General features: G+C 32.9%; 3 protein-coding genes and 1 non-coding gene across 5 annotated transcripts; 2 read left to right on the forward strand and 2 right to left on the reverse strand.

The window, feature by feature from the left end:
* The first annotated feature begins 10,551 nt into the window (after window positions 1-10,551).
* On the forward strand, window positions 10,552-10,626 carry Trnas-aga (transfer RNA serine (anticodon AGA)). Its single transcript has one exon. It is a non-coding gene; the product is annotated as a tRNA-Ser (tRNA).
* Window positions 10,627-11,035: 409 nt separating this feature from the next.
* Window positions 11,036-16,462, forward strand: LOC128173414 (uncharacterized). Its single transcript, XM_052839087.1, has 4 exons — window positions 11,036-11,396; window positions 13,226-13,438; window positions 13,630-13,685; window positions 16,272-16,462. The coding sequence occupies exons 1-4, from the start codon at window positions 11,331-11,333 to the stop codon at window positions 16,411-16,413; spliced, it is 477 nt and encodes a 158-aa protein (XP_052695047.1). The 5' UTR covers window positions 11,036-11,330; the 3' UTR covers window positions 16,414-16,462.
* A 606-nt stretch (window positions 16,463-17,068) lies between these two features.
* Window positions 17,069-19,761, reverse strand: LOC128174618 (uncharacterized). The gene is made up of 2 exons (XM_052840129.1): window positions 19,727-19,761; window positions 17,069-19,643 (listed from the first exon to the last, which is right to left on the reverse strand). Exons 1-2 carry the CDS (start codon window positions 19,759-19,761, stop codon window positions 18,560-18,562), a joined length of 1,119 nt encoding a protein of 372 aa, XP_052696089.1. The 3' UTR covers window positions 17,069-18,559.
* LOC128172865 (uncharacterized) lies at window positions 19,680-25,644 on the reverse strand. Of its 2 annotated transcripts, none has more exons than XM_052838575.1 (4): window positions 25,174-25,644; window positions 21,300-21,352; window positions 20,742-20,813; window positions 19,680-20,202 (listed from the first exon to the last, which is right to left on the reverse strand). In XM_052838575.1, the coding sequence occupies exons 1-4, from the start codon at window positions 25,562-25,564 to the stop codon at window positions 20,059-20,061; spliced, it is 660 nt and encodes a 219-aa protein (XP_052694535.1). In that variant the 5' UTR covers window positions 25,565-25,644; the 3' UTR covers window positions 19,680-20,058. The 2 variants fall into 2 exon arrangements, with proteins under 2 accessions (XP_052694535.1, XP_052694534.1); XM_052838574.1 differs by having other exon boundaries at window positions 19,680-20,205.
* Between the last annotated feature and the right edge of the window lie 499 nt (window positions 25,645-26,143).

Genomic DNA, 26,143 nt, shown 5'->3' on the forward strand with positions numbered 1-26,143 from the left:
CTGTTTCTTCAAAATTCAAACTCTGTTTTGTTCCTTTAAAATTTTACGAGTTCAAACTTGTATTGTGTCAATAAAGACATCTTGTAAATTTTCCCTTTCGTCAATTTCAATTACACTTATTTCACAGGTATGTGTGTTTCACAGGCACTTTACGTTATATATTTTTCTCATAAATATAATAAAATAATATTTATAGATACATACATGAATTTTTATTACAAATCGCACAAATGTGCTGCATATATATCCTGGAACAGACACAATGTTTTTTCCGTCTTGGCATGTGCCCGTACTGAAAAATGACCACCCCCGTTTAAAAATGTGCATGACTTCTAAAAACGATACCCAAGAAACATTAGTTAGAATGAAATGAGCGGTGTAGGCTATTTCTAAGGCAGTATAAAGAAAGTGCATGAAGGGTCAGACCTGCCTGAACACTTAAATATCTTCATTCGGGACATTTATGAAAATATAAAAATGTAGATGTTAAAAATGAACGTATGAAGTTTTTCTTAATTTCCTAAAAGCGATAAGTTCCCTACTTAATTTTTTTCTCTGCTATTTGTAGTATTCCGCCCCCCCCCCCCCCCTTCTTCTTCCAAGATCTAACTTCTCACACTGGATGCTGTTGTAGCTCTTCTAAGTTCAGCTGTATGACGTAACAGTTGTAACTACGTCAGATTTGGATGTATTTGCAAGATGTGCACACTAAATATGTGCTTCTTAACAGTGGCTAAAACATCGAGGCGGATCCAGAAATTTCAAAATTTTAAAGTTGGTTTTAATGCGGAACGACTACAAATTTCTTGGGGATCTTGGTGTATACATTCATTTGGTTAATGGAGAATCCTATTATCAGTATATATTAACATAATATTGATTATTATAGAATTTTTCTTAAAGAAATGATGAACCCAACAGGTTAAAATTATTTCTGCATATACAGAGAGACGTTTATTCATGTTTACACACCACTGCTTATTTGTGCAGTTTGACTAAAGAAGAAACATGCATTCAAAACGTCCATCATTCCTGTAATGTTAGAGATACCTATTATAGCGAGCGCAGCGAGGCGGTGCGAAGCGCCGCTCGCGTAGCGAGCTCCATAGACAACGTGTTCGAACTGAGGAAATTCGAGTTGAAATCTGCACATTGTTCAAAGAAAATTTTATGAGGCCACGTGAAAACGTTCTACTATCCCAGTGATCCTTTGCGGTGCATAGCAACATGGCTGAACAGGAAGCGTTTTTAAGGAAAATTCTTACCTGTAAATCGCATACATCATTTTCATTTAACAATAAAAAATCCTTTTAAAAACATTAAAGTAAACAACACATATGCTTACGTAAAAAACTGTACCTATGGCGTCATTTCCTTCCCCGAATTTGTCCGACAATTTACGAAAACTGTCGAGCGCAAAAAGTTATGTATGACGTCACAGTGATCTCGCGTTTTATATTCCCGCGATACATTTAGAGGTGGATCAAGCATCTGTACTGAATGTAACGTGTAGGAAGTACTCAGTAGGGAGTCACCGTTAATACTGATACTATGCTCGCTATTGACGGTGGCTGATTAGTTTTGTTTTGATGATTTTTTTTTGCTCAGTAAATACACATGCAAGTTCCATGCTAAATTTATTGTCATATTGATCCAATCAGTGTTATACGTTAGGTAGGTGACACAAATTATTAAAAAAGAAAAGTCTAATCGTTATTAGATCTACGTGTAGCCACGTCATTTTGTAATGAATGAATAAAAGAAAACAAATTAAACTGTTAAAATATCAACATGTATTTGTTATAGTTGCATATGTGGTCAAACCTTTCAATAATATTGGATATCACACACTAAAAAAGGGGGAGGGCACATATGTCTACAACGCTTATATAGCGTACAAAAATTAAAAAGATTAAAAACAAAATTGATGTCTCAGAGGAAAATAATTAAAACACCGGAAACAACAAGAAAAAATGAGATATAACACAGACACACAATTTATTGATTTTAATGATCATTATTAAAAGGTAAAGAAGAGATAAAAAAAAAACCGGCTTTGTGTTTATCAAAATAATTTAATAAGTCTGTTTAACATTTTATTAATGCTCAGTGGTAGTTTTTATGTTTAAGTGTATTTAATCCTAGGAAAGGACCATTAGAATAAAAGTTTGATATCTTCCGGTTCCTTGCGGTAGTAAAAGTTTTCGAGACAAAGCCAAAGTTTTTTGGTTTGGTTAAGTCCACGGGTTGCATTTAACAATGATGACAGATGTGTGGCTCCTTCTGCACTCGCCCCAACGGTCACACCGTAAAACATATTACATGTAGTATAGTAAAAATAAATAGTACTGCTTGTACTGTAATCACATGCAGAAACTGAAATAATTTAATTCTGGTTGTAACGCGCTATCTGATTGGTTGAAAAATTATTTTATATCGTATAAAGAATGTTGCCTACGTCATAATAACACTAACGTCAAAAACGTATCAATCCGCCTGACGTTACGTTTGAATTTTGTACAATTTTATGTCATTTTAAAGGTCAAATGACCGTTTTTATCTACAATGAAGAGTAAAAAATTGAATTATAAGCAATGAATTCAATATTTATTAGTTTTATACAATATAAAATGGTTTGGAACAGTTTACGCTTTTTTATAAACCGCTTCGCGGTTTATAAAGCGTAAACTGCCCCAAACCATTTTATATCGTATAAAACAAAAAAATATTGAATTCATTCCTTAAATAAAATGGTAATTTAAAAAATCAAATTAATGAATACAACTTGAACAACACATATAAATACCTGTTCAAGATACGTTATTTATATACCGTACTGTTAGAGTACATGTACCTGTAAAATAGGAGAAAATATATCCTTGTTACGTTAATATTTCTACTTAGTAATGTGTAAACACTTAGGTAAACCCCGCTGAAATTATATTTATTTTCATGTCGCCAGGGACTGATAAGATGTATCCAATTTTAAGTTCGTAGAGATTTCAGGCTTAATTCATGATCCGCCGATCAATTTCAACTCTCGGTGCAAACAGAAAATATTGACGTCACGAACACGGAAGTGACGCGGAGCGGTAAATCTTCTGTGGCAATGGATGCAGTGCTTGTTGGAACTTGTCATGTAAATAACGTCCGGCTTATAGCTATGATGTTTTATTGTAACTCGGAATTCGGTGAATTTCTTAACTGCCGCGACCGCAGTTTGGATTATGTACGTCTCGATCGTAGCCATCGCGTTTTAGCCAAGCATTGTCGCATACAAAGGCTACTTCACTTCGTTTCATTGTAAGTTTAGATTTGAGGATTGCAGTGTTTCTTCCAGTCAACATCTACGATGTTATAGTGGCGAATTTACAGCTTGTGGAGATGATTTACGTATTACAGATCAAATATCAATGTCTAAATTGAAAGGCAGCTGGATTTTACGCGAATGGGGGAGGGGGGGGGGGGGTTAGCTTTTCACTGAAAAACTAAGGGGGTTAGTTTTTCAGTGAAAAACTAACCCCCCCCCCCTTTTTCTACCGGAAGATGTTAGGAGATTTGTCGTACAAATCTGATTTATACAAATGAAAATTTATCAAATAAAGAACAAACAAACAATTACAAAACAAATAAATAGAATAAATTAAAACAAATAAATAAGATAAATACTGGTATATAAATTCAGAGCATAGAAAATCATGTATTTTTCTCCATTACTCCTGCCACTGCTAAAATCACACTATCTCATGGATTTATATTTTTTTTTATGTAACTAAGGCTATTAGGGCCAGTTACAATATTCCATCAGGAAAAAGGTGAATTCCGAGGAAAATAATTATTCCGAAATAAAATAATACCTTGTTACCAACTCTTACACAACAAATAATTAAAAGAGATTGTGTGATAACTAACAAACAATAATCATGAGAGTAATATAATTATTGTAATACTATAAGCAATATTCAAAAGTGAAAAAATTGTCAATTGAAGAATGACCTTTATAATATATTTACATGAAAAAGAACGAGGAGGCAGCTAGCGTAAGAATATGAATACTTCACATTTACATTTCTTGGGGTGGGGTGTTTATTCAAAATAATTTTAAGTGAATTTTGTTTTCTTCCACGTATTACATATATACATCGATATTCTAAATATTTATTGTAATGTTGTATCTGCTGATCATGAACATATCTATATATTTTAGCGCAAGAGTACCTGACTATAGTAATATATCTTGAATAGATAGTAGGCATCGAAAATATTTGTTTAGATATTTGATCAAGCTACTATTATTATTTTTATGACACTACATGGTAGACACAATGTTCTGTCGTTAAAATTACAAATGTCCTCGTACCCAGTTTAACGATAGAATTCATCCCGTATCCTCACTTTGTAGCAAATAAAAAAATTATATCGCGCTGTAGCTTGCCTAAATATGATTGGTCTCAAAAACCTACAATGTTGCTCTTTGTAGAATCCTATATTACCACATTAACTGTTTATGCAACAAAATCACTGCCACTTTTAACATCACGTTTGAAAATTCGCTGTTTATGGTCGCCATGTTAATGATAAAATCCAAGACATTCAAAGTGCGATTTACAACTAAATGGCAGGCAAATTCAAACGTGTACTTTAACAAAATGCCTTCGTATGACTCATTAAATGGATATTTTGTGGAATAAACGACATATGCATGTTCAAAAAGGTTTGTTATGTATACAAATGTGATTTTCCCCTGCAGATTATTTATAACAGACTTAAAATCGACACGAAGCTGATCAGCTTCGTGGCTGCTACATTGCAAGTTTATGGGACGAATTCTTACTGTGACCTGAGCTTAGCCTGGTCACGGTAAGATTATTCTTTCTAACCAGCTAACTACATGGCTATATTGTACAACATGGCTATTGTAGACTATCACAAATCAAGTAACTCATAACACTACTACAGTACATCTTCTATATATCATCAAAGTTCAAACGACATTAAATTTTAGTCAAGCATATGGAAATGCCATTAATTGCAAAATTTGGAGAATAAAGTGTCCAAGTCCCTTTCACATAAAAATAGCGTACAAGATGCCAGTCTACAATTGCTGTGCGAAATCATTGAACTATTTTTTTTGTTTTGGTTTTGATACAAAAGAAGTTGCATTATGTACTTACCTTCAAATGTTGAAAATCTCTTGCAAAATATTACAACCAACCGGCTATTCTTCTAGCTTTTCCTTCTCTTCTACTTCTGTTTACAATTTCTTATAAAATCGTTCGCAGCAGACGTGTGCAGTAAGCGACGGAATTACGTCACAAAACGGTGTCTTGATATTTCGTTCCGTACAAAATTCAGATCGCTGAATTACCGTCCTATCACACCATCGGTTTAATGTTGGATAACTTCCATTTTCTTAATTTTATTCATTTGATTCGACACTTATCTACCAGTGCTTCTCCTATGTTCTTCTTTTTTTCTTTCTTCCCTATGTTTGTACATAGTTTCATTATTTAGCAGTGTACATTTACCCCCTTCTTTTTTTCTTAGATTTTAAACCCAATGCATTGATTATACATAATCTTCATGCAATATATTGCTATAACAGATTTAAATTGAATTCTTCAATGGCCGCATTATACTGAGTCCAATTAAGAGTTACTTTATACATGTAGTTGAGTTAGATTTGCGCATCGATATAATAATTACATGTCCGACTCCACGCGCTCGTTCATCCCCCTCTCGCTCACCCAGCGACCCCCCCCCCCCCCCCCCCCACCCTTCCAAGAACACTGAATCTCGAGTGAAGATTTTATTTTTCTTACGATTTTCTTTAAGTGCTGTTAAGTATTAAGTATACACTCAGGTTCTCATACTAATTTCAATTGCTTCATTTAAGCATGCCATCGAATCATTATTTTTTAAATGATACAGTCTCATAACTGTGGCGGTGAGTGCATATAAATTGAGTAAATCTACGTTGGAGTACTCTAATTATTCATGCATTTATTTTTTTATGATTTTGGTTTTTTTTCTAATTTCTAATATTTTATTTCCTTTCTCTTATAGATCTATTCATGCTTTTCTTCCGATTATATATAGCCGGTGCGCTTATACATAAGCGTCTGTTTGTTGTTGTTATTGCTTTTTGTTTCCTGATTTTTTTTCCACAAACGCAATGTAATATTGATGATTATCGGAGCAAATTAGATCTATACAGCAATAGATAATTACAGTGTACATGTCCTTATCCACGATCTCGTTTACCACGAATATCTCAAGTTATCGCGTTACATGTCAAGGTACTTCCAGTAAGTATTCTTCAAGGCAGTGTGCACCCCCCCCCCCCCCCCCCAAGAAAATAAAATCAGTGGTCGAGGACCTCGGAAGAACTTTTATTAAACTTTTTAAATGTAATGTAATGTAATAATATTATATTATTGTGTTAACGAAGTTCTCATTCGTACTTCATTTCCTTTGTGTATTCTAATTGCGAATACACTGCGGTCAGTTGCTGATCCAAGATATATTGTAACGCAAACTGTGGTGGGGTGCAGTAGAAGATACCAGCTTCTGAAGAAGGGGGGGGGGGGGTGTTGGTTTTTTTTTACTCAATGATTGTAAAAAAAATTTTTAACTACAACGAGAGAAAAGGGGAGGAGCGCACATTCAAACACAGACACCCCCCCCCCCCCCCGCCGCACACGCAGGCATATACATGTATGTCCAGACAAAAGAGAAGGAAGATCGATCAACATGTCGATAACGCTGAAGATATGAATGCACATTTTAACTCATAAAATTACCCGCAGAAACGATCAAGCACCATTCTCAGCATCTGCAGTGGACCGAAAACCCTTGGCTAGCGAAGATGCATTCTCAATTACAGTTACATGGACCAAAAAAAGTCAACAAAATTACATTTCCGAGAGCTTAACACATTCAATGATGGAAGGAAATTTTCATTTCATTTTCATTTAGGCTTATATTAAATAGATATATTTTTTGTCGTAAAAAATTTCTTACTGATACATGTACATGTATTTAGATGTATATTTTTGTAGTAGCGTTTTCTTTATATATATATATAAATGAAAACTCCACGTCTCAGGTTCGATGGATTTATTATAATTTCATTATGAACCCTGTAAAAGGTCAACAATAGCGTATAAGCATTCATTATAACAATAAACATATTATATTAATACAATGACATTTTCATAGAATTATACATAAATAAATTTCTTTAAAAGTTGACAATATATACTGAGTAAATTATGCAAAAGAATCATAAGAGTTATTCCCCTTATATCAAAGTGATATACACGTATAAATTTATATAAGAACTTGATCGTTGATAAGTTCACGTACACAATTATAAATTATAATCATACGAGTTATACAGCTCTTATTCATAATAAATATAATACATATTTCTATACATGTATACCTGATTATGGATCAGGGTTCCAATTAGATGTATGGCCCGATTAATGGGTGAAAATACTGAATGGCCAATAGCCCTATTAATAAACATATAAAACCGATATACAAACTTCATATACATGTACTTTGATTCAATTACAGCTTAATTTGATCACTACTAAGTGAAACTCAGTATATTGCATTTAAATTACATTAAAGGTAAAAAACAGATTAATTAATGGAAAATAAAGAATTAGTATGAAAAAGAAGTCAACTTACAGTCAATGTCCTGGAATCTTTCGTAATTAATTAATGTAAATATATATATATAGTCAAATAACCCAGGAACCAAGATTGACCTCACAACTGGCTGAAAATATTTCTCGCTCTCACTGACCAGTACCAAGAACTTGGCGGGAATCTCCCTCAACCAATGAAAATCAAGGATTTCAATAACTAGCCTCAGGACTTATATGAATAAGTAAAACTAGAACTGTCCTAATGGGACTAATACCCCCGCTAGGCTAATTTCAAATGGGACAAATAATTGAATTGAATAATAAAGGTTTGGAACACATACAAAAAAAAATTTCTAGAATTGTAAAAAAAAAAAAAAAATAGTTAACAAAGAAAAATTAAAATCAAAATTGTCAGAATTTCACTGTAAATACATATCTATAACAGTAATACTTTTACAAATGTATGTATTTGATGATATATTTTTTTAATTTAATTGATTTAAAGAAAAACCAACAAAATGACAATAATCCCTCCCTTTGCAGTGAATAGAAATACCAGTAGCCAAGCAATGCTCTTCTGTTGATAAAACTTTCAATATCTTTCTAATAAGAGTCTTGACAGATGCAATTAGTTGTTTCAAATTTTCCTCACTTTCTCCTATGGCACAATGGAACTCCATATCAGAAAATTGATCCCATAGGACTATGATTTTCTTTGATTAACTTGTTAAATTTAATAAACTCCAAAAACATTACCATAATTACCATACTATGTAAAAATATGTAAAAAAAGAAAATTTAATATTACAAACAATTTTAAAATTGCCAAAACACTACAATCATATCAGTAATTTTGAATTTCATTAAAATTAATGCCCAATAGGGTCACTTCATCAATTTACTTGACAAATAAATTTAAACAACCTCTAAAAATAGTTTAACTTCTTTATTAATAATTATATTATTTATTTCCTTATAATGATAGACCTTTTGGTTTACATGAAACAGTTTTAAAATAGCCCCAAAACCATCACCCACTTTACAGATTATCAATTTCCCCTAAACACATGCTCCATCTGAACCATGGCTCAGATAATGGCTCCCTTGGGACAAATGAATTCAGCCACACTTGTCTTTGATGTTCTTATTAGCTCCTAAGAATTTATCATTGACAAACAAAAACTTTGCATTGTCAGTTGATAGAACACTTATAAAAAATAATTTCTTTTTTATTAATTAAGACATAAAGACAAAAAACTCCATCTGGATGTATTTATATAAATATATTTTAGAGTGTTTTCTATTAATTAATTAATAAAATCTGTAAGGATTACCTTCCTTACTTTTCAACATTAGTGTACAATATATAGAATAAGGAAAATGAAAACTGTCATAAAATCATTAAATCTTGTCTGATCTTAAAAAAAATTCCAGGTGCACATCTTCAGATGGTGTTCAACATATGTACAAATTTTCAAACTGTTCCATGCAGTAATAAAAAATTCTATAGGGGGGACAAAGTTGCGTCTACAGACAGACGGACAGACGGACGGACAGACAGACGGACAGACGGACGGACAGACAGACGGACAGGGTGAAACCAATTTACCCCCCTAAACTTCGTTTGCGGGGGTATAATAAAAACCAAAACTATTGTATGCTTTTATTAATTACGGAAAGTCATCGCGGATATTCAAAAACGCGAATTGTAGAAATTATTGGTTGCATTTGATATTTAATCATTTAAATAAAAACACATTAAAAATAACACTCTACCACATTTTAATGACTGCTCCCAGCTTACTTTAAAAAAAATGCTACGTGCTTGCATGGTTTTCTCATTTTTTTGTGGGGGGGGGGGGGGGGGGAGTTGTAGATGAATCCCCCCCCCCCCCCCCCAAAATCTTCCGATCCTATGACATAGCATCAAATCTATACGTCATTGTACGAAATTTTACCCGCTAAAAATTCCCGCGTTCAGGCACAGCTCGTGCAAAAAGCTTCATTTCCAAAGATGGCGGGGCTACGGTTAAAGGTATATGTGATTTCAGATGCCAACACTAGGAAAAGTGACAGGGGAACATTTTTCAATACAATTGCGTATGAAGAAAACGGCAAAACAATAAAAACAGTTCAATACCCGGAAAAGTTCCGTCTACAGAAGGAAAATTTTTACCTTTCAATCAACGTATCAGTGGTTGAGGACACGGTCAGACTAAACGACACATCGAGGGTAAGTAACTATATATCCATTAATTTAAATAAATATATACAGAGAGATAATACGATAACATTTTATTATGTTTATGAAATGCATGTACAAATTCTAAAAAAAAAAAATCTCCGAAAAAGGGAGATTGGCTCCGATAAAATATTGCACTATAATCACGCCACGTACACTTGCGCTATATTTTTCTTACTCCAAATCCTAATTTATTTTTTTTTACGTTTGTGCTGGAACTTTTCCTGGAGCATTCCAATTTGTTCTTGTAAATACACTATCATGTAACGGGGGTGAATAAATGACAGACATCTGACGAACATCTGAGGGTCTGTTGTTAAATATTTTTTTTGTAATTTACAAATTACCCTGTATATATGCATAGATATAATAAAGTTACAGAAAACTAATTCATATGATATAGTAATTAATTTCCCAAGCATGAAATATACATAGCATTTCAATGCTACAATATGAAAAAGTTATTTCCCTTATCGCATCATTTTTACATGAATATCCATTAGTTACTGAATTTTTACAAAAATCATCCATTCTCGGATTATCATTCATGATCTTTTCCGATCATATAAATATTGAAATATTCAAATATATATTATTAAAAAAAGTTTGCAACTGATTAAGTGTGACGGTCAGACCGGTTCGAATACCGGCGCCAGATAGCTCAGTTGGTAGAGCACCTGACTAGAGATTCAGGGGGCCCGGGTTCGATTCCCGGTCTGGTCAGTCATTATTTCTCCCATCCTGTTACATTTGGTGCTGTGACCAACCCCTGGAACTGAAAGGTGAACTCCTACCAGGGGAAGAGCCTGGGGTGATCTTCGAGAGAGAAGATCATTTAAGGGGGGAGGAATGTGACGGTCAGACCGGTTCGAATACCGGCGCCAGATAACTCAGTTGGTAGAGCACCTGACTAGAGATTCAGGGGGCCCGGGTTCGAATCCTGGTCTGGTCCGTCATTATTTCTCCCATCCCTTTCATTAGCATATGTTAATTAAGAACATTATAATAATTAGTACCTGTTTTAAAATAGAGCACAGTATATAATATAATTACAAGCTGATAACTTACAGTATAAATCAATCTTTGACTGTAATCAAAATAACATTTAATTAAGGAATAAGGAATTATTCTTTGAGTATTATGAGGTCACAATTTCGGTCGAGGCATGGTCAATTCGAATAAAGCCCAAACAGCTTTATGATACATTTCACCGCACATATGTATACTTCACATAACTGCAAAAGCACTTCAAAGTACAAGTTTTAAAAAAATCATTTTAATTATACTTCATATTTTAATTCCATATTTGTAGTTTATACCTTTTATAAGCATAACACAGTTACTATGCATTTTAACAGGTCTTCCAGTGTGCAAAGTTCGAAGTGGACAAACACAAAGTTGATATCATACTGAATCCACCAGTACACATGGTTGAGGACACGTACCTTATCCCACCAAAAACAATCATCTCCGTGAAGGGTATATTAAGAAAAGTAAGTCATATTGATTATGAATCAATATTAATTTCTTTTTAAATTATTGAATATTACTATAATCCAGTGTGTTGCCTGATTGAAAAAAAAACCCTGGTTGTAGGTAACTTAAAAACTTAACCATTTTCCAAAATCTTCTTCACTACCACTGTGCACATCTTAAGAAAAAGCCCAAATTATAACTATGTACACCAACAAGCCCTCTACCAAAATTGTACATTCCATGTTCCTCAGGGTATGGGTTTTGACTTGAGGACAAATAAGTCTTAACTTGTCAAATAGTCTTATAGATGTATAATATTTAAAAACTCCTCTACTACCACTACTTCCACAAATTTGTAAGAAAGATTATGTAGATGAAGAAGCCCTCTACCAAAATTATAAATTTCATGTCCAAAGGGGTTAATTGGCATTCTGACTTTAAAGTGGAACCAAAATTGTTATATTGTGTTAATGCATACAATATCTAAAAAAAAATTCTCTGCTCCTACACATCATTAAGAGAAACTAAATTCATGATTAGGTACACCAGGAAGCTTACTACCATAATAACCTTTGTCACTATGAAGCATTAACATGGCCTAACATAGAAATTTTATAAAATTGCCATTACATTGTTTTAAAACCACTCGAAGCAACTTGAGGTTTTCAAAACATGTATGTGGTTGGTGTGAAGAACACTAGATATCATTTGTCCCTGGAATTCATAGTTTGTCTATTTTAAAGCAGCAAGACCTGAAGTAACTTAAAGAGAAAGAGATCGATTGATGGATGAAATAATCTGATTTTACATTGCATGATGAACCCATATCAACAGAATAAACTGGATCATGTACACCCCTTCTTCCTGTCTCCCATTATCCTCAGAGAAAAACGGTGGTGGGTTAAACAAAGATAAAAACAGAGAGTTATGCAGATTGAGAAACGGAGACCCACCACCCAGTCCAATCCCATCCCTGCCTCTCATTTTTCTCCTAGAATTCGAAAATCTAAGTCCCTAACTATAAATCTTATCTAAATAATAAAAAACAATCAGTTATTATTTTTTTAAAATGTCAGTTAAACTTAAAAAAATGAAAGTAATTTTGATTCATAACTGCTATGACATTTATCTGCAGTGTACCACTCTTGAAGCAAAAAATCCTTCCTGGTAAAATTGAAAACTTTGTTAAAGGAGATTTAGGAAACAATCCATAACTATATATAGTATAATAAACCAAATGTATAACATCCAATTCTACAATATAATTGCATTGTAGATAAAAAAAAATTCATAAAATCCCCATATTATAAACAATAAAAACCAAGTATGGGATGTTGGGTTTGTTTTGTAGCCCTAGTTAAAATATTTCGGGGAATAATTTTCTGAAAGTCTTTCACAAACTATTTAATTGTAATATTGTGCATAATGCAGTAAAGATTCTTAATGAATTTGCAACACAAAAATAGTGGTATCCCACAATGAGTTCGATCTTCCAATGTATAAGATACATCTTTAAGCAGGGCGCTGACAAATCCAATTGCCTGACTCCCAGGGCAAGTGATATTTCCGATCGGGCAAGTAAAAATTCAATACGGACTTGCCCGTGGGCAGTATATTTATCGTTTATCTTTAATCACAATACAGAATTTGGTAGGGCTAGTAGATATTGAGGTAGGGCAAGTAAATTTTGCCTGACCACTTGCCCAAGGGCAAGTGTCTAAAATGTGTGTTTGTCATCCACTGTAATAAGGATTAAATGTGTTGCCTGTTGTGAATTGCTCAGTAAATAATGTAGCCACTGAGCCTCTTATTTCATTTTAACCTTTCTGTTTTATATTTTATCCAGTCTTCAGATTTGATAGAGAGCTCTAACAGCAGGAGAAAAGAATTGACCCTCGAGTCCCTTGACGGCCAAGACATTATAATATGCAAGTTATGGGGGGAAACTGCAGACTTGGTAGTCCCACCCATAGACTCAATTATCACTGCCACATGTGTACAAGTTGCTGTCTGGAAAGGGACTATGAGTCTTAACTCCACAAACCTGACAAAACTTAAGGTAAATAATGCATTTACTTTTAAAAACACATGATAATATCCCGCTCAAGCATTGGAATTGGCAGTTCACACATTTTAAAAGATGATACAATGCTTATTATGATCTAGAACCATATATTTGTTCATTTTGTATATTAACACACAATATGATTCAGCAAACATCTGATTTTGTATGTTTTTATTGTAATGCAGGAAACAGATGAAGAGACACTATTTCAAGGTGAAATAGAAGGGTTGGAAATCCTTGAGTAAGTTCAAATAATAATATAAATATACATGCACTTTACTAATTTTTAAGTCCCGCTCTGCGTGCCCCTTATAATAATCACTTTGGTCATCTATCTGTCCTTCTTCTGAGGATATGTTCTCTCCCCTTGGCCCAATCTGACAGAGTACCTTTGCATAAAATGTTTGCAGTGACCTTGAATGAAGTTTGTATGTCAGGAATCAACATCATATCTCATTATTTTAAATCTTTTTTTCACAGCATATATACTCTCTACCTAGCCCTATTTGGCTCATTCTTCACATGAAGAAATCTTTTAGGGGAAGGGTTATAGTCAACCTGCTTTTTTATGCCCCCCGCAAACGAAGTTTTGTGGGGTATATAGGAATCACCTTGTCCGTCCCTCCGTCTGTCTGTGCAAAATTTGTGTCCTGTCCATATCCTTTTTTTTTGGAGAAAATAGAATGTTCTTACTTCACACAAAGATTGCTTATGACCTAAGGCTGTGTCATGACCTTGACCCAAGGTAATTTGGGTAGGAAAAAGTCACTGACAGAAAAGTGCAAAATTTATATCCAGTCCATATCTTTCTTATGGACAAATATTGGAAGTTCTTAATTCACATAAAGATTGCTTATAACCCGAAGGTGTGACAATGACCAATTGAGAAAGGATAAGGTCATTGTTTAAAAAATGCTTAATTCCTGTCTGTGTCATGTCTTGTATTAATGGAAAAATTTAGAAGGGGAAATATTTCATGCAAAAAAAAAAATTCGAAAAAAAATCGGGTTCAGTATACCAATAATACAAAATGTGTATATAAAATGGTTGCTTGACATGTGAATTTCTGTTGATTCAAGTCATGTTTGTTAACATAAGAATACAAATGTCCTTATGCATTAACAGTTAACTTGAAATAAATACAATTTAAAGAATAGAAATTGGTTTGTGTATTCATATTAACAGTTGTAAAAAATGAACAGTGAAATAGATTTATCCGATATTTTCTAAAATAGAAAAAATACACGAGTTATGATTTTTTCTTAGCGGGGGATATCAATTGTGAGCTTGCTCACAGTACCTCCAGTTTTTTCTTACACAACCAAAAAATACATCATCAGATAGAGAAATTGTATTACATAACACGTATCTATAGTAAAATTCTAAATTTCACATTTTCAATTATTTTTCTTTTTTAAGTGAAATATCTTGTTAGCTCACCTAATCTGAAAGCTAAAGTGAGCTATTCTGATCACATTTTGTCTGTCATCCGTCTGTCTGTCTGTAAACTTTTCGCATTTTCAACATCTTCTCAAGAACCACAACCAAACTTGGCACAAAGCATCCTTAGCCTAACGGGATTCAAAGTTGTGAAAATTAAGGAACAAGTCCTCTTACAAGGGGACATAATTAGGAATTAATGAAAATTTTTGAGAAATTTTAAAAAATCTTCTTCTCAACAACCATTTGACCAGGAAAGCTGAAACATGTGTGGAAGCATCCTCAAGTAATGTAAATTCAAAGTTGTGAAAATCATGATCCCCCGGGGGAAGGGTGGGGCCAAATGGGGGGCGGGGGTCAACTTTTTACATAGGAACATATACAGTAAATCTTTAAAAATCTTCTTCTCAAAAACCATATGGCCATAAAAGCTGAAACTTATGTGGAAGCATCCTCAGGTAATGTAGATTCAAAGTTGTGAAAATCATGACCCTCGCGGTGTAGGGTGGGGCCATGGCAGGTCAATTTTTAACATATAAATATATAGAGTAAATCTTTAAAAATCTTCTCTTCATAAACCATTTGGCCAGGAGAGCTGAAACTTAGTGATGTGTGGAAGTATCCAAAGGTAGTGTACATTCAAAATTGTGAAAATCATGACCTTTGAGGTGTCGGGTGGGCTACAATGGACAGTAGATTTTTAACATAAGAATATATAAATTAAATCTTTAAATATCGTCTTCTCACAAACTATTTAGCCAGGAAAGCTGAAACTCGAGTGGATGCATTCACAGGTAGTGTATCTTTAGAGTTAAGGTGGAATAACACACCTTGTAAAAGTCACTCAAATCTACAGGACATTATTTGATAATGAGATATATAATGATAAATAAACTGTACATGTGCCAAATAAGCGAAAAATTTGCAGTTTGGGGATAAAAAATGAATATCTCAAATAATTTTTTCATTAAGTTACAACAAAAGCCCTTGTGGGATTCAAATTCAGGATGTACAGATCATAAGTCTGACGTACACTTTATCCCCTCGGCTATGGAGTAAATTACAGGTCGCAATCAATTAAATTATTTTAATAAAATATCTTTATTTATTTATATGTCACAGACCTTTATGATTCAATTATTTTACCGATAGTTACTTGAATTAGGGAAATTCACATAAAGTTTAATGCTACACTGGAATTTGATTTGCTGAGGTATTGATCCCATTAAAACAGTTTTGACTATACTGGATTGCTTGCATGTGAAAATATTAAATTACACCAAATATTAATATAACGTACGTTAATTATTCAAATATCAAGCTCTTTCCAAATAACAACTGCAATACAATAATTTTTAAGATTTATTTCAACTTTTCTTTCTTTCAGAGAATCAAATTACATCATCGTGGATGGCAAAACCTTAAAAGTAGACAATTCCCTATTGGAAACAATTTTCCCTGGAAAAATATTCAAAGAAACGATCTCCATTGCGGGCAAAGCAAAGGGTCTGACAATTGCTGAAGTGTAAGTCTTAGGAATCTTTATAAAAGTACTCACTGCTGATTAATTATAGTATAAATATTTTCAGCTCGCTTTTTCATGATTTTGATAAAAAAATATATAATAATATACCTTTGAGTAAATTGTGATTTCATTGGATAAAAAATACTTAGTACAAGATTTCTTTATCTCTTCTTATATACACAGGAGATATTGAATAGAAAAAAAACAAATTTCTTACTAAAATTTATATTAATGGAAAATATTTACATTGTTTATCTAATTCAACTTCTTAAAATGTCGCCAAACAAATTTTCTAACTTTATCATCCGGGTACTTCCCAGTAGGTTTCTTAGCTCATCTGAGCTAAAATCTGACATGAGCTTGAATTCCTGATAACTTTCTGTCTGGCGTCAGTCTTTCTGTCTGTCTGTAAACTTTTTGACCTCTTAAGTACAGCTATTTGTAAGAACCAGGCAGGGGGTGATTCATGACCAACTCAGATTTCTATGAAATTTTAATATGAAGTTTTATGGACCACCAGAACATCATTGGAGATGATGACTTTTTTGTTCAACCTTTGTTGCCATGGTAACGTGGCACCATGTAAATGTACCTGAACAGCAAACACCAAACACATACTATTTTGAATTAATCTCTTACTTTCGGCAATTAAAAAAAAATTAAACAAAACTATACAAATTTTATTTTTGTTTCTGTAAATATGGCCCAATATATTCACTGTTAATCATAATAACAATATTATTCTACCTTTCCAACAAATGGTAAAAATAAGTTAAAAACATGTTGTTTTTTAAGAAATCGTCATTAAGGTTTTTCCTCAGAATCAAACATTTTCAAGGGCATAATACGTAAAAATGCCACATGTGCCAAAATTTTGAGCACAGAGGATAAAAAGTACACATCCCTTACAAAACACTTTTAAGATAAAATTCATGGGTTTTTAAATACATAATGTGTTACCATGGCGATGAAACTACATGAAAATTCAAATTTTACATATACACTACCTATCATCATATTTTGGAAAGATGTTGTGGAAAAATAACACTTGTCAAAGAAATCTTAATACCTAAAATAGAAAGTACACACCTTGAACATTTAAAACTTTAGATAAAACCGATGGGTTTTTAAAAAGCATTTGGTAACCATGTCAATAAAATTTCCCAAAATATCGTTTTCATCAAAAAACCAAAAATTGTTACATTTTGTGGACATACTGCTAATAATAAATACAAGTTTAAAAAGAAATAGAGCATATAAGATAGAAAGTACACATCCTAAAAATGACAAAATACAGATAAAACTGGTGACTTATTAACTATCAAACTGTTACTATGGCAACGAAATATCCAAAAAATTGCCTTAAAAAATACAACTTAAATTTTTACATTTTGGGAGCATATTTCAGTTAGCCGCACAAGTTTAAAAAATTTTGAGCATATACATGTAGCAAGGAAAATACATATCTTAAACTTGAATTAAAGCATTTGGAATCTTAGTATTACTCTTTTACCTTAGCAACAAAAAATATCATCACAATCTGTATTTGAGTAAAATAAAATTTCGTCAAATATTTAAAAGATCAAACTGAGATATTAAACGAAACATTCATTAATTTCAAATATACAGAATTGACAATGCCAATCCTCAGAATTCAAAATTTAGATAAATTGTAAATTTCTGTTACCATGGCAGCATAATGACTACAGAAAGAGTTGAAGCAGAAATGACTTTTCACGTGTATATCTATATATAAATCAAAGTAAAGTCCTGTGCTAATATGTTTCAACAAGGAATATTTCAAAATCACAAAGAGTCTATTAGCTAGTAATTATGACTGTGAGCAAATTAAAGTTTAGCTTTTTTTCATTTCAATTCTTTAAAATTGATAAAAATTAATACAAAAAAATAACCCACATGTATATTTCCTTTCTTTTGAAATCTACTTTTTAGATATCTATGCATTATCACAACTGTTATTGCCATGACAACCACAGAAGCTGAAAGAATACATATAAAAATACACCTAGGTTTTGCCACATATCATTTATGATTCCATGCATGTTAGATGTACATACAGACATTATCTAAACAAACCAACAATCATTGAAAGACAGCACCAATATTTCTACATTTACAAGTTTAAACAATCATATTGGACTGTCAAGCTCTAAGGTCATGGCATCTCTAATGCTGTCTCTTTCTTCTTCCTCATATATTGACTGCAGTATTTCTCGCAGATGGTCATCTTCTTCTGGTTCATCCTTGATATCCTTGGCTTTTGCATTCAGAGAAAGTCTTGAAAAAAAGGAGTTAATCTGAGAAGGCTGCAGCCATTCATCGGGATTGAAAAACTTCTCTCCAGTGCTGTTTCGCAGAGATTTCATACGTTGAGATACTTCAACAGGAATTGCTTTCCTACCTGATTCTTCGCCCTCTTGAAAAACTCTATGGAGAAAATCTTTCACTTTGGAAGAGAAGCGTGCAAATTTCCTTGTTTTTTTCAGTGCCCATCCTTGTTGAAGCTTCTCTACTGATGAATTCTTCACAAGGGTATGGTGATCTCTGCCTATTTGCACCAGCTGTTTAGAAATGAACAAATTGGAATTACACAACTCGGACCAATGATGTCGTAGAGCATCATAAGTTGATGTTTTCTCTTGAACATGTCTATCCAGAAGAATATGCTCTTGAAGTATTTGGTATGAGGAAAACTGCTGATTACAGCCTAATTCAGAACAGTGGAAAATACTGGTTGGTGTAACTGAACAGTTTTTTATGTGAGAGATCACACCATAGTTTTTTGATGGTTCTTCAAAGTCAGACAGTATGATGAGTCCTGTGTCAAGCTGCTCACTTTTCAAGACATCTTCTCTTTTTATCTTGATACCAATACCAATACTAAATCTGTGCCAGGCAATGATATCATCCCCTTCAAAGGCAAGATTATTAATGTTGGTGATTCCCTTGATGCAATGACTAGTCATTGTCTGGTTTTTCCTGTCAACTTCCACAACTGCACATTGACATCCTGCTACACCACTTCCATCCATTATTGCCTTCTTCATGTCAAATGGTGTTGTTACATTTTCTCCAGATGAAACAAACATCCTTAATTTGGATCGCATATGGGCAATTTTGGCATCGCAATAACTTTTTCCTGCCTGAGGTTCACTGAAGTCATAGCGTACAATGCTGATACCTGAAAAAAAAGTTATTAAAACCTTATAAACACTACTTTCATCATTTGCACAAATTAAACAAGTACTCTATGGGCAATGAATAAACTTGATTCATGCTCACCTCACAGCCAATACCTACTGGCAGTCTTCTGGTCTAGTCTGAGATTCATTGGGTCAGAGAGAGAGAGAGAGAGAGAGAGAGAGAGAGAGAGAGAGAGAGAGAGAGAGAGAGAGAGAGAGCAAAGTCAAGACAAGGATTTTGACAAATAAAGGTCTGCTAGTCCCTTAAGGTTGATATAAAAACTTGATTCAAGGTCACTACACAAGTCAACCTTTACCAGAAGGCACTTTGTCTGTGAAGTATTTGCCAGATTGGGCCAAGGGAAGAGAAAATATGCCCCAGATAAGTGATACCAGAAAGACAGATGGATGGACGGACAGACAGACTGATCCCTATTGGGTGCCGGCTAGGAGGATACAATTTTTAGGGAATCAAGTATCAAAGCAAATACCTGTGACAAAGTCTCTGAATGGCACTGTTCAGCGGAATTCTCTGTCTCTGAATGGCACTGTTCAGCATAATTCTCTGTCCTTGTTTGGAGGTTCCTGGACTGCTGAAAATGTATATATGTTTATAAGTAAAAGATCAAACTCATACAGGTTTTATTTTAAAATGCAATTTTTTAAAAACTGTTTGGTCCAATTCTTTGCTCATTACAGTATTTCTGTAAATAATTTTTCATCCCAATCAATTCTCCAAAAATTTATAATATTTTTTCAAATTACCCAAGCAATATTCATCTCTTTTCAAAGAGATAAATTCAGAAATATTCAAATTTAAAAAAAAAAGAAGGTTTATAACAGGTTAAAGAAAAAACATATGTACAATGTGCATGTGACATGGAAATGTATAAACAAAACAAAATCATTTGAAAACAAAATCATTTGACTTTGTCCAAATTTGAGAGTTGATCGATTTACTGTACTTTTATGCATCATTAAAACAAACTTTAGAAAGTTTCTGACAAGTTGTACACACAACTATCTTCAGGATTTTATTACAATTAGCCTCATATTTTATAAGCACATGAAATTAGTGCATAAAATAAAACTGTTTGAAGACTAGTGAGAGACAAATTGATAACATTACCTGTAAGGTTGCTTCAGGGGTGTCATCCGAGGTATTTTTGCAAATTTGAGCAGAAGATGCATCTTTACAGCACTGAAATTATGTCATATATTAAAATTTAGCTTGACAAAATAGTTTGTTACTCCAAAATAATCACTAAAACGAGACACAAATGCATTTGAACTCTAACTTGGCCATGCAGCGATATAAATTTTTTATCTTATAAATGCCGATCCCGATTGTTTTTAGTTTAATTTGTGTATGACGTGCGATTCCGATAAGGTCAATATCATAATCATATTGATTATAGACATGATCAAACAGATAAATACATTGCCTTTATTCTAAGCAAATTTAAATACATTTTGTTAAAAATGCAGCCAAATTATTTTTAGAGTTATATATACTAGGTATTATGTACTTTAAAATAGCATATAGAAATAAGTTTTTTATGTGTGTGTGTGTGTGCTCATCTATTCCCATAATCAATCATGTATATCATACATGTATAAGTTATTTAATAGCATTCAATTCATTGTTTTATTTGTTTTAAAATAAAACATAAAAATTATTTCTTACCTCGCACCATTTCATTTCCTGGGTTACATTTTTTCTACATCTACTGCACAAGCCTAAAAATGTATTTTAAACTAGACTCTTGTTGCTATAGCAACAAAAAGGTCTTCCGTTCCTCATGTATTAATCTGCACAAATCTCCAGTTATCTTGTAAACAGGAAATGGATATAATATATACATTTTGTCTTTCCTCAAAGTTTGGATGTTCAAGTTTTTGTTTCCGGGTAGTTGTAATATCTCGTTGAAAAAAGGTTTTTGTCTCGGGACCGGAAACGAACAAACAGAAGTGATTAATGAAACGGAAAGTAGATATTTTAGTACATTTACCTACGGTACGTTACTATTCATCACATTGAGTAAAATGTTTAAAAGAAAAATTAAGAATTTAATAAAAAAGTTCTATTGCTTGAACGTTTCGAGTAAAACCGGAAGTGACGTACGACCAAATGAAACCCGTTAAACACATGTTCAATCAAACGTCCATCATTCATTTAAGCTTCGCGCTTTAATCTCTCACAGTTTCTGAAATCTTGCGGTTACTTTGTTTTTTATAAAAGAAGGCTACCTGAGATATTTGAGATGTCTCACCAGAAGTAGAGGTTTTGTTTTACCATGTGTAGATGACCTTTTGTATTTCTATGGCTAAAATGTTACTTCAATGCTTAATAACCAAATATTTCTAAAAATTCAAAATTTGGTGTACTTCCTGTGACGACCGGAAGTTACGCCGGATAAAACAAAATAATGTTAAAACATGTACATACATAGGTCTATCATCCTACAAAGTTTGGTTGTTGAAGTCGTTTCCGTTTTTGAGATTTCGTCGAAATAAGGTTTTTGGTTTCGGGACAGGAAACGGACAAACGGAAGTGCTCAATGTAAATTGTATTCAATATTTCTTGTATACTTGCCTTTTGTACATTATTTTTCATTTATCTAACTAAAATTATCAACGGAAAACAGATAAACTGATAAACAGCTTGATTTTTTTCGACTCTCCCTGTGTGGACCGGAAGTGACGGAAAACAAAATGAAACCAGTTAAACACATCTTCAATCATATGTCTATCATCCATGAAAGTTTCGTGTCTTGATCACTAATAGTTTCTGAGATCTCGCGGGTACAAAATGTGTTTTAAAAAAAGCTACCTGAGATGATTGAGATATCTCACCGGATGTAGATATTTGTTGTTGATTTAACATTGCATAGATAACTTATGTGTAGATTAATACTGATATAATTAATTTGTGGAAAATGAATTTTTTGCGTGAAATAACTATTTTTGAAGTGCTTCCGGTGACGACCGGAAGTTACGACGAACAAAACAAAAGTGTTTAAACACATCTGCATACATAGGTCTATTATCGTACAAAGTTTGGTTGTTCAAGTCTTTACCATTTTTGAGATCTCGAGGTGACAAGGTTTTTTGTTGCGGGACAGGAAACGGACGACCGGAAATGGATTTTGAAAAAATGAAAAAAACGTCCCTAGCGTTTATCATTTCCTATCATTCCTGAAAATTTCAAGGAAATATATCCAGTCATCGCTGAGAAAATCGGGGAAAAAAATAAGAATAATAATAATAATAATAATAATAAAAAGAAACATTACAATCACTATAAGGTCTTCCGTTGGAAACGGAAGACCTTAATTATGCATAAAAGACATAGAAGCTAAAATATGTTCCTTTATTGTGAGTTAATTTAATAGAATTTTTTAAAAGGCATTCAATGAAGATACAAGAGTGATATCTCAGAGACATAAATAACATAATAAATGTTATTTATGTCTCTGGATATATTAATTGTGGCATTTCGCACATAATTATAGGTGCTCCCTATTTAAATCAATATAACATTTTTTTTTATCTCCATATAACCTACTACTTGTATAAAATGTTATAGAACAAAAATTTTATACATTGATTAAGATGGGTTTTAGTGCCTATGTCAGAGACATAAATAACAGAGATTGTTATTTACTGTAAAACGAGAAAATATGGCGAACTACAAATTTTAGCGCCTTTGGCGCAACTGCCTCTGAGCGCTAAAATTAATAGTGCGCCAACGATTTTCCATATGTATTAAATTTCTTCAAGTTGCAAAACAATAACGTCAGTCCATTTTTAAGGCTATATAGAAGTGTCCATTTAAATATCAGATGCTGTCGGTTCTGTTTGTTTAAACAATTACACAGGTAAACGGTATGGGTTATCGGGTATAAGTGCCTAAACATGGATGAAATAATTCAGTTTTAATTGCTTTTAATATCTCTCATTAACACCTTGAAAATTGGGCTTCTCCCCATGCCACTTCCATTTAGCGCCTCGAGGTGAAAATGTGATTAAGCGTTGGCGATCGTAAACGCTGACAATACATGATTGATCATATTTTTTTTTTATCTCTGATTAGTGGATATAAAGATAACAAGACGATACCTATTTTTTTTCTGTTTTTTAATGTAAAATTACTGTAAAAAAGATTCTCTCATGGTGATCGAAACTCATGGTAAATGTAGGATTCGATTTCACTTTTAGTTTCGGGACTCTTCTAGTGTTATCCAAGTCGACACGTTAAATTTAAAGTCCGATAACTCAAATTTGTTTACCATTAAAAACAAGAAATCATATTGACGCAAGCGTCAAATGGGCCGCAAAAAATATAATTGTATAAATCATTGGTTGTTTACATAAAAACACACCACAAAGAAGAAAATAAGAGTTGGTTGTACTAATTTGTATGGTAAATTTTAATATACTTTCAGCAACTTGTTTTGAAGTTTAACATTTTACTATCATCATAAAGAATCGATTTTGTTACTGTAAGCATTTTTAACGGAAATTGTATGATCATTGCCATAGTATGAAGTAAAGGAGAACACATTGATTTTTACATTACTCTAATAAAAAGTTCAACTTATCATTTTTCTCTTGGAGATTATGTATTTCAAACCATTTTTTTTTTTGTTGCATTGCATTGAATGAAAACTTAATGCATTATATAGTCATTTTATTTGACACGGCACATAGAAATTCAAATGTATCATTTATATAAAATTTAATGACATTCAGGTCTTTCGTATTTCAGGTCTTTAGGATGTCCCGCATACCGATCCTGATGCATTGTTTTGAAAAGAATGAAGAACTCCGAAATTTTCCGAATAGATTATAGTCTCGATAAAAACGCGCCAAATACGACAATCTACTAAGTATGGCCTACTTTTCATTTACGAGTAAAACAAAAAATATGTGATATTTTCTAAAAGGCATAAAACATATTTCTACATGCAAATTTACGTTTAATTCATAAAAATAAGCATAGTATTAATTCTATTAAAAAAGAACTATCCCGCAGAAACGCAGTAACAATATTTAAATGTGTATCAAATAACGGACCGCCTTCCGGCGGCCCGTAATTACACATCATCGCCATTAAATGAAGTTTTCATATCTATCTACTGACAATTTACACAAAAGTAAGTGTATTGTTCTAAACGACAGTTTACCGTCCATGCGAGATAGAAATCAAAGTCGTTGTGTTCACGTGGTTGAGTGAACACAGAACCAGATGTTGGGCGTGATCGTTTATCAAACAACAAAATTTTTTGTATTCTTTTTTAAAGAAAAGATGGATGCGCTAAAATATAATTGCGCTAATGTACTGGCACTTGCATTTGCGCTAAAATACGTATGCGCCAAATTTTCTCGTTTTACAGTATGTTGATCCCTGCCTATAGTGATATGTTAATTCTGAAATCTATCCTGTTCTCAATATTATATAAATTGATATGTGTCTGCATTTTTAACATGTATGCAAAATCTATTCATTGACATGATATATGCAACTTCCACTACACAAATACGATACATATATATACCTGAGCCAATAGGGACAATATATCCATATAATGTATGAAGGTGCCGAGACATAGACAAAGTTATGCTCCTCCCAACCTCTGCCTTTGCCGTTGTACTGTGACTCGGGTGTGAGCAGGATGACTTCTTCTTCCATCGTATCCCAAGGGAGTATCGATGAAATGGACAGATGGTATAGTCCCCAAATAGCGAAAAAACACCAGCACGGTAACATATCAAATGTCCCTCAGAAGCTATATCTCCTATGTTACATGATTTGAGGTGGTTTTTAATGTTTCTCCTACAGTTTTTCACGTACACTAAACTGTTTTCATTTGGGAAATAAGGTGATGTGGTACACTTGCTTTTATCAGGTAAAAATGAAGAAAAACTGCATACAAGACTACTTTCCATGGATTCTAATATTTCCTAATATGAAATATATTAACTACATTGTTCAATATATTACTTAATTTCAAATAAAACTACATTTTCTTTCCTGTATAATCCTCACCTTCCATGACCTTCTACACACGGAAGAGCATCACTGTACCCTTTTCAACTCCAACACTGAAGAGCGACAAAGGGAGATAACTAGATTTTGATGAAATTGCATAATTTCTAATCGTAATATTTATTCATAGTTTGAATAACCCATGGAATTTTCAGTTGATATAAATTCTGCATAATCAATTAAACACAGTTTTGTTTTCCATATACCTGGAAAATGTAGGATTTTTAGAAACAAACCTTAAATGTGTAACCACTATACAATAGAGACTGTAGACTGAATCAGCAACTATGGTGTTTGTTGAGTTCATTTTTTTTTAAACCAGTGCACAGAATCAAATTATATTTAAGAAAAAATATTCATATAGATGTTTTTTAATGTGTTTGTACCAATTTTTACAAACAAATTAACTATCATGAATCAGTCATCTATGTTTCTGCCTGGTTCTTACAAATAGCTGTACTTAATTCTCAAAACCTCAT

The sequence above is a fragment of the Crassostrea angulata genome, chromosome 2, assembly GCF_025612915.1.
Source record: "Crassostrea angulata isolate pt1a10 chromosome 2, ASM2561291v2, whole genome shotgun sequence".
In the NCBI taxonomy this organism is placed as follows: Eukaryota; Metazoa; Mollusca; class Bivalvia; order Ostreida; family Ostreidae; genus Magallana; species Magallana angulata.

Excerpts from the sequence above, each read along its gene's own strand:
- LOC128173414 (XM_052839087.1), top strand. The coding sequence starts at position 11,331 with ATGGTTGAGGACACGTACCTTATCCCACCAAAAACAATCATCTCCGTG. Across the intron at positions 11,397-13,225 it reads TGAAGGGTATATTAAGAAAA|TCTTCAGATTTGATAGAGAG; the intron begins GTAAGTCATATT and ends TATTTTATCCAG. Across the intron at positions 13,439-13,629 it reads CAAACCTGACAAAACTTAAG|GAAACAGATGAAGAGACACT; the intron begins GTAAATAATGCA and ends ATTGTAATGCAG.
- LOC128172865 (XM_052838574.1), bottom strand. The coding sequence starts at position 25,564 with ATGGAAAGTAGTCTTGTATGCAGTTTTTCTTCATTTTTACCTGATAAA. Across the intron at positions 20,814-21,299 it reads AGGAAATGAAATGGTGCGAG|TGCTGTAAAGATGCATCTTC; the intron begins GTAAGAAATAAT and ends ACATAATTTCAG. Across the intron at positions 20,206-20,741 it reads CCCCTGAAGCAACCTTACAG|CAGTCCAGGAACCTCCAAAC; the intron begins GTAATGTTATCA and ends ATACATTTTCAG.
- LOC128174618 (XM_052840129.1), bottom strand. The coding sequence starts at position 19,761 with ATGAATCTCAGACTAGACCAGAAGACTGCCAGTAG. Across the intron at positions 19,644-19,726 it reads GACCAGAAGACTGCCAGTAG|TGTTTATAAGGTTTTAATAA; the intron begins GTATTGGCTGTG and ends TGATGAAAGTAG.